Source organism: Miniopterus natalensis, chromosome X (genome assembly GCF_054644295.1).
Source record: "Miniopterus natalensis isolate mMinNat1 chromosome X, mMinNat1.hap1, whole genome shotgun sequence".
Lineage (NCBI taxonomy): Eukaryota > Metazoa > Chordata > Mammalia > Chiroptera > Miniopteridae > Miniopterus > Miniopterus natalensis.
Window position 1 is genome coordinate 84139146 of NC_142103.1, and position 9697 is coordinate 84148842.

The window sequence follows — 9697 nt, forward strand, 5'->3', positions numbered from 1 at the left end:
GACCAGGAAGGAGTGAAGTCTAGGGTCTTGAAATTTCATTTTTCCCATTAGGAAGAAGAGCCGTGTACAACTTGTATTGAAAGGCATTTAAAGCACACTTGAAACAAGTTTGCAATTTTCTCATTTAAATTCAGAAGCAGAACTGAAACTAGGCTGTTTAAAACATGAAAGGTTAGAAAAGTAAATGCAAGAAGAGTACGTAGGCACAGCTCTAAGGACTGCACATATCTGGTAACCCTTGTGTCTATTTGAAAGCAAACAAAGCTTTTATTAAAGCCTTTTTCTTTACTAGAAGAACCTCAATCCTCCAACAATTTATTCTGATTGTTAACTCTTTTTTCATACCTAAAGAATCCAAGCAGGGCATTCCTGTTTTCACCAGGTAAATCCCTGTCATATTTCTCTGCTCAACAGTTGGATCTACGGTGGTTAGCAGTAAATAATAGGTCAGTAGGGAATCTTGAGAAAGTTATGGAAAGATAAAGTATTTGACTCACCTAACTGAAGGATACCGGTGATATTAATTTGGGGAAACAGGGCTTTCTCTCTGAATTTCATCTTTCCTGTCTGTAAGTAGATTGAGCTCCACAAAGGGAACTTCAAGCTCTGATGTAGAATTTCAAAACATTTTTCTTTCTTCTTTTCTTTTGGCTGGTGAAGCAGAGTCTCTGACTTCAGGTTTCCTGAGTGTGAGCTCTAGTTTTACCTTTTAAAAATGCTACTTTGTTTTCTGGAAAGACAGGCAATGTGTAAGCTGCCAATTTCTGCTTACACGATTATGGACTTTCTCTCCAGGAACCCCACTAAGTTTTTAGGGTAAAGAACCAAAATTTTAAAAATATATGTCCCTCCTGGCTCTGGCAGAAAGAGGGGAAAATAGCTATTACTAAACATCCTCATAATCTTCTCCATAACAAAGGTCTACTCTCCAGTGTAAAATACTTCTCTGGAGCATAATTCTGAAATCTAATCCTGGGTAGTAAGGAGAATTTCTCCCTAATTATCCTATATAGTTTTCCTGGCCTCTCACCTAACTGGGAATGGGGGGGGGATAATAGTCATGGAACACGGCTTTAAGGAAATAGATTGGGAATGTTGCAGTCTAGGAAAGGAATAGCAGAAAAGGAGGAAAATCTGTCACTGGAGGAGATACAGAAACATTTGTAAAGGCCACAGCACTGAGACACAGACCCTGTAAAACACTAAAACTTACTCAGGTTGTGGAATGCTTCCTGTCCCCCATACCCTAAAACCAAGCCAAAAAGGCTCTAATCTAGTAACAGTGGGTAAAGAGCTGAAATAACTTTGAGAAACAGACTCCCTCTGAGGAGTAGTGCATAGAGAAGCCCCAAAGCCAAGATGGGATATGAAAATAAGGATATGAGAAGAATTTGAAACTTCTAGTACTCATGCATACAATAAATATTTAACACAGCCCACCTCTTAGCCAGATTAACATAAATCCTCACACTCAAAGACTATTTACCCCAATTTTATCATCCAATACAACTACTTTTCAACAACAACAAAAATTACAAAGCATATCAGAAGGCAAGAAATAAACAGTCTTAGGAGACAAAGCAAACATCAGAATCATACTCAGGTATGATACAGATGTTGGAATTATCAGACAAAGAATTTAATATAACCATGAGAAATATGTCTTTAATGGGAAAAGTGGATAACATACAAGTGTGGATATGTATTGTAAGCCGAGAGATAGAAACTCTAAGAAAGAATCAAAAAGAAATTCTAGAAATCAAAATCACAGAAACAGAAATGAAAAATGCTTTGATTGGCTCATTAGTTGACTCAACACATCTGAGGGAAAAACTGAAGATAGGTCAATAGAAACTTCCCAAAGTGAAACACAAAGAAAATAAAGAAAAACAAAGCAGAACAGAATATCCAAGAACTGTGGAGCAATATCAAAAGGTATAACATATATGTAATTAGAATACTGAAAGAAGAAAGAGAAAATGGAGCAGAAGAAATATTTGAAATAATTATTGCTAAGAACTTTCCAAATTAATGACAGATACATCACAGATTCAGGAATCTCAGAGAACACTAACCAAGATAAATTTTTAAAAAGCTATACCTAGACATATTATATTCAATCAGCACATAAACAAACACAATGAAAAAATCTGGAAAGAATTCAGGAAAAGAAAGTACCTTATTTATAGAGGAATAAGGAGAAGAATTACAGTGTGAACTTCTTGTCAGAAAACACGTAAGCAACAAAAGAGTGGCATAAAGTATTTAAGTGTTGGGAAAAACCTCCTCCAATCTAGAATTCTACATCCAGTGAAATTATCTTTCAAAAGTGAAGTAGAAATAAAGACTTTCTAAGGGAGAAAAAACTGAGAAAAATAATTGCCAGTAGATCTGCCCTGCCAGTAAAATCTTTTGGTATAATGAATAATATTTTATATATATATATACACACACACACACACACACACACACACACACATATATATATAATATATATATATATATATATACATATACATATATCAGAAGTTTTGATTTTCATTGAGAAAATAAGAATCCGAGAAGGAATAAATGAATAATTAAAATAAAATCTTTTCTTCTTATTACTAATTGACCTAAAATATAACTGTTTATTCAAAACATTAATAGTAACGATGTATTGGGTGATTAAAGCATATAGGTAAGTAAAATAAATAAATGCAGGGTCACAAGGGAAGAGAGGCAGGAATTGAGATATTCTGCTATAAGACACTTGGATACACGTGAAACAGTACAATGTTATCTGAAATGAACTGAGACTGATTTTATTTTTTATTTTTTTTATTTTTTTATTTTTCAAAAAAATTTTTTTAAATATATCTTTATTGATTTCAGAGAGAGGAAAGGAGAGGGAGAGACAGAGATAGAAACATCAATGATGAGTCATTGATCGAGCCCGCAACCCGGGCATGTGCCCTGACCTGGAATCGAACCCTGATCGCCTGGATCCTAGGTCGACGCTCAACCGCTGAGCCACGCCTGGTCGGGCGAGACTGATTTTAAATATATATTTTAAACCTAAGACAAGCACTGAAAATTTTTAAAAAGAAGTATAAATAATATGCTGAGAGAACATATAAAAAGGAATCAGTAAAGTGCTCAATTAAATCAGAAATGGCAGAAAATGAGAACAAAAAAGAGCAAAGTGGAAATTTAACAAATAGAAATCAGTTACATAGATGGTAGATACTAATCCAACTATATAAATTATGTTTTACATGTGACTGGCCTAATACTTTACATGCCAACTAAAAACAGAGATTGTCAGAGTGTATAGAAAAGCTAGACCAACTATCTGTTGTCTATAAGAAATTCAATTTAAAGAATCAAATAAGTTAAATATAAAGAGATAGATAAAGATACCATGCTAACATTAATCAAAAGAAAGCTAGAGTAGTATATTAATGTCAGATAAGCAAACTTCAGAACCAGAAAAATTATCAGGGATAAAATTTATATAATGATAAAGGAGTCAATTCATCAAGAAGACATAGCAATCCCTAACGTGTACGTACCTAACAACAGAGCATCAAAATTCATGAGGAAAAAAACTGATAGAAAGGAAGGGACAAATAGAGAAATTTACCATTATACTTGGAGACTTCAACGTCCCTTTGTCAGTAATTTATAGATCCTTCAGGCAGAATATCATTAAGGATATAGATAACCTGAACAACACTATTAATCAGCTTGCTCTCAGGAACACTCCATCCAACAACAGCAGAGTATACATTCTTTTCAAGTTTACATGAGAGCCACCAAGATAGACCATATTCTGGGTCATAAAACACATCTTAACAAATTTAAAATAATATGAACCATATAAAATCTGTTTTTAGATCACAATAAAATTATACTAGAAATAAAGAACAGAAAGATAGCTGGAAAATCACAAAATATTTGGAAATTAAACAATGTACTTCTAAATAAACCATGAGTCAAAAAAGAAACCTTATGACAAATTTTAGAGTATTATGAATTAAATAAAAATGAAACTACAACTTGTCAAAAATTTTTTGGCTGCTGCTAAAGCAATGCATAGAGTAATTTAGAACATAAAATGCATATAAGAACAGAAGAAAGTTCTAAAATCAGTAATGTCAGTTTCCACCTTAGGAAACAAAAGAAAGAAGAGCAAATTAAACTTTAAGCAAGGAGAAGAAATGAAATAAAAATTTGAGCGAAAATCAACTAAATTGAAAATGAGAAAACAACAGAGAAAATCAATGAAATTGAAAATCAGTGCTGATTCTTTAAAAAGATGAAAAAAAAATTGGTAAGAATCATCAGACAAATCTCAATTGAGGGACATTATAAAAACACTTAACAGGTATTCCTCAAAACTGTCAAAGTTGTCAAAAACAAGAAAAGTATAACGAACTATCACAGCCAGTGAAGAGCCTAAGGAGACATGGTGACTATATCTAGTGTGGTATCCTGGACTTAATCCTGGAAATATATAAACAACATTAGGTAAAAACTAAGGAAGCTTGGGAAAAGTATGGACTGTAGATAGTAATGGTTCATTAATTGTGACAAATATACCATAGTAATGATAGAGTGAACTGTATATAATATATACATATATATATATATATACACACACACATATATATATGTGTGTGTGTGTGTGTATGGAATATCTGTACTAGCTTCACAACTTTTCTGTAGATCTAAAACTTATTAAATAAAAATATTAAAAAATATTAAAGAAATACAAGACTTAAAAGTACCTATTATTGGAAGTTCACTTGTTACATTTACAGAAAAATGTTTTTATTTCAATTTTTTGACTGAGCATATATCATGGCCATTGACAATTGTGTCTATTGTGTTATTTAAATACCCCACATTAGTGTAACTTAGAATTTTACCCATTTTAAAGAACTTTTGTTTTAAAATAATGTATGGTGTACATGCAAATTCTGAATAAAATGAAGATGCAAACTTTAAAATTCTAGATGACATTAATTCTACATACTCAACAAATAATCTCTCTCTAAAGATCCCCAAACATGTAGGAAACAGAAGAACAAAATACATTCTATGTTAATAATATAGTACATGAGAGTTGACTAAAAGAACCGGATGAGGACATAAAACCTGAATCTTCTTTGTTCTCATATCCCAGTCTCAAAAAAGAATGCAAGTAATAAACAAAATAAATCAAAAGAGCTCTAAAATGATTCCAAGGCAAGATGGAAGAGGTGATGAAATTGCTTCACAGCATAATCTCTCAAAGAGCAAATGAAAAATTCCTCATTGGAACTTCTGCTCGAGAGTAAGCTTTGTCTGTGCTACACAATATGCTACTTGGCACTTAATCACTGTGATCAACAGGACTTTGTGGGCTGAACTTACAGATCAAGAACTGAGATGCAACGGCAAGTCTATAAAAGGCAGAAAGGTATAGTAGAGAAATATTCAAGCTTTCAATTTAATTGTTTCTCTCATTTTTCTCATTAACCAGGGAAAGGATGGCCAACTAATTCTCAAAAGCAATACTTAGAATACCAATTCTATATCTCAACACTCTTGCTACCTTAAGACAATATTTTCAGATAAATATGCATTAGAGTTTCAATTATAGGCTTCATCATTTATTTAATTTGGGGGATTTTAAAATATTTTATTTTATTTTTTCCATCACCTCTTATCCTCTCTATGCCTCTACCACCTCCACCCGTCCCTCCCACCCCCACAATCAAAACATTGTTGTCCATGTCCATGATATTTAATTTTTTAAAGAAAGAAAAATGCTAAATCTGTTATAGTGACTATGATGTCTGGAAATATAGACAAATATATTTAATATTATCAAGAACATGTTCAATCTGTAAAATATTAATAAAATAGTGTTATCTGAGTTTCCAGACTTTATGGCCACTCTGAAGATTAATATAGTACATGCTTCCAGATACATTACTAGTTGGGGGAGGAGAGAAAATTGAAAAACAAATTGTACTTTATTATTACATTTATGCAATAGCCATAAGTGCATCTGTATCCATTTAGAATAAACTTATAATAAGCTTATATGGTGGTGGGGATGAGGGAGGGGATTGAAGATAAGTCAAAAGAGAATTTTGCTATGACTGTATGTTTTGAATGCTTACTGGTCAGCAAAACACTCCACCCCTCACTCTGATGCCCCAGTCATTGTGAGTACATGGATGGAAGAGCTGGTGTCAGTGTGAATCCTCTTTCTGGTACAAGGTATGAGATCTTGGACAAATCACCACCTCCCTGTGCTCCAGACTCTCCATCCATAAAATGATAAGTTCTAAGGCTGTTTCCTACTTTACTATTTCAATTACTTCTCAAATGATTAGAAATCAGAAGTGAGGTATATATCCACCCGGTGGGCCTATGCTGGCTCTTACAACTCTTTACTTCATGATTACAGGAAGTGATACATCGATTTGAGGGATATGGACAAAACTACCTAAAAAATGTGTCTACATGAATCTCAACCTTGTAGAAAGTAAACTTTTTTTTTCACTTTAAAATCATCAGTGTGTTCTACTTAATCATGGAGCCTGCTTATACTTTCTTTTTTAAAAATTTATCTTTATCTTTGAAAGTATTACAGATGTCCCCTTTTTTCCCCCATTGATCATCTCCACCCCCATTATCCCCCCTCCACCCCCAGGCCCTCTCCACACTATTGTCTGTGTCCATGGGTTATGCATATCTTTTAGAACATAAGATTCCCAAGTATTTAAGTCTGGCTGGAGAAGAGTCCTCTGATGGGAAGGCGTGTGTGTTTTCTCTGACAGTCCAGCAGTAGTTATTCTGGACACATGCATTGTATTGCAGCCTTCCCAACTAAAATCTGGGATTCAGACTTAATCTCTGTGACAGTTGCAGTTTTATAAGTGCACACAGATTGATTACTTCCTTAATCAATCAAGAAATCTTAATCAAGGAAGTAATTAATCAAAAAGACCAGCCAAGGACCCAGGATAAGAGTTGAAGATGCCACTCACCCCAGAAGAGAGGGACCCCTATAAAGCCAGAGCCCAGCTGTGAGTACTGGGAAGCTCCGGAAAAGAGTGACCAAATGTTGCAGCCTCTGACTTTCTGCTAAGGGGCTTCATGGAAGTGCCTTGGTCTGAACAGTGTGGCCTCAGGTAAGCAGAGGGAGGACTCCTAGTTTCTATAGGTTTCCAGGTGAGGATCTTGCATGAGAACAGAGGGGTAGGGATGGTGTCTCACACAGAGCCCCAGCCCTCTGTCAGCTCTGGGAAGCCCCAAGCATGGGTGGCCGGAAGTGACCTTAACTTTCTCCTCGAGAGAGTGAGAGTAGTGAGGGTTTTGGTCTGAGGGTTGCAGTCACAAGTCAGGAGAGGAAGAAGTCCGAATGGGTACTATGAGGACAACCTACCTCAAAAAAGAGGGACCCCACAAAGCCCTGCTCTGCTCTCAGCCCTGGGAGGTCTGGAATAACTGTCAGATTGAGATGCCCCTTCATTTCCTCATGGGCAGGGTAAGGAGTCTCAGGGAAATGAGGACCTTGCTGTAAGGAGAGGTCCTAGCGAAACAGAGGGAGGAGTCCTAACCCTGCAAGGGTTCCAGGTGAAGGCTCTGAGTAAGCATTAAGGCAATTAGCCACCCCAGAAAAGAGAAAGAGTAACACCCTTGCTGTCAGACTTGGAAGGTATTACAGAAGTGGACAAAGTGGTGCCCTGAGTTCCTCTTTAGGAGCCTCAGACCTCAGGGTTGTGGAGGCCTGGTCTGAAGACATGGTCTCAAGTCAGCAGAGGGAAGAATCCCAGGCCCTGTAGGTGTCCAGGTGAGGATTTAATTGAGGAATTATGGGACCACTCATCTAAGAATGGAGGGACTCCTTGCCATCATCCCTAGGAAGCCCCAGAATAGCTTTCAGACTATTTCAGATGCAGCCCAACTTTCGCTCTGGGTGATGCAGCAAGGTGAGGCCTGATCTGAGGGGCCTGGTCTCAGATTAACAGAGGAGATGTAACCTAGGATCTTGCAGGGGTCAATATTAGGTCCCTGAGTGAGAAATGAGGGAAATACCCAGCCCAGGACAAAAGGGGTTGCACCTCTGCTGTTAGACCTGGACAGCTCTGGGTAAATCTGTTAACTCAGCCACTCCCTGACTTCCTCTTCAGCGGTCTCAGAGAAGTGATTGCTAGTCTCAGGGGGGCAGCCCTAGTTCAGAAGAGGGAAATGTTCCAATCAATGAAAGAACTAAAGGTGAAGACTGTTAGTGAAGGCTAAGGAGATGGTACAACTAAGAATAGAAGGAACCCCACAGATCTTAACTTCACCTGCCCTACTGTCAGTCCTGAGAATTTTCAGTCTGAGAAGGGTGGCCATGCCTGGAGGGGCTTTTTCACTTTCTCCTTAAGGTTATTATGGAACAGGTGTTACAGGACAAGAAACCTGTGAGCCGCTAAGCACTGCTCTTGGGAGAGGACCTGTGGAGGCAGCCTCCATCAGAGCTGTTATGGTTAAGTTTACCAGCTAAGACCATTAATATTTTCCCTTTCTCCCTTAGATTGTGGGTTCTCTTTGCCCATCCTCCTGCTGACACTCCTGTCTGCTGCCACCCAAACAAGTCATCATGCCTAGTGATAAGGTGAGTCCGTGCTTCCCACATGAGCAATGCTTTCAAACCCACAGTGAGATTCAGGGCCTAGAGGGTGCACAGGTTCTAGAGGCTGAGAATGAGGCTTCCTCTTCTCTGATATCCTGCACTGTAAAGGAGGTTTCTATTCCTGGGGCACCCAGTATTCCCCAGGGTTCTCAGAGTGCCTACTCCTCTTTGTCACCACAGCTACCTCATCGAGCAAATCAGATAAGGTCTCCAGCAGCCAAGACAAGATGGGAAATTCAAGCACTTCACAATCCCTGCCAGACACTGAGAACTTGCCCTTAGGCTCTCTAGATGAAAAGGTGGAATTGTTAGTCAATTCCCTGCTGCACAAGTATCAAATGAATGAGCCCATCACAATGGCAGACATGACTGATGTTATCAAAGTGTACAAGGATGAGTTCCCTGATATCTTCAGGAGAGCCTCTGAATGCATGGAACTGAACTTTGCCCTTGTTAACAAACTGGACCTCACCTATTATGGAAGGCTGAGTGGTGAAGAGGGCATGACCAAGACTGGCCTCCTGATAATTATCCTGGGTGTGATCTTCATGAAGGGCAACCACACCACTGAGGAGTGAGATCTGAGAAGTGCTGAATGCTATGGATTTATATTCTGGCATGAAGAATTTCATCTTTAGGGAACCTAAGAGGCCCATCACTAGAGATTTGGTGAAGGAAAAGTACCTGGAGTACTGGCATGGCAGATACTCAATAGTAATCCTTCATGTTATGAATTCTTATGTGGCCCAAGCCCATGCTGAAACCAGCCAAGATGAAATTGCTGGAGTTTTTGGCCAAGATCCCTGGGACCAACCCCAGATACTTCCCATCCCAGTATGAGGTGGCTTTGAGAGATGAAGAACCCAAGCCAGAATTGTAGCCAAGGCAGATACCACTGCCAAGGCTAGCACAAGCTCCAGGTTCTCCCACTCTTAGTAAATGATGACTAAAGCAAATTCTTCCCTTTGATTTTGAAGAAGGGAGTCAACATTTGAAATAGTGGAAGGGTGGGGTGAGATCAGAGGGAAAACAGTG

General features: G+C 37.8%; 1 protein-coding gene across 1 annotated transcript; it reads left to right on the forward strand.

The window, feature by feature from the left end:
* Window positions 1–8889: 8889 nt before the first annotated feature.
* Window positions 8890–9240, forward strand: LOC148090599 (melanoma-associated antigen B16-like). The gene has a single exon (XM_087813394.1). It carries the CDS (start codon window positions 8890–8892, stop codon window positions 9238–9240), a length of 351 nt encoding a protein of 116 aa, XP_087669520.1.
* Window positions 9241–9697: the final 457 nt, after the last annotated feature.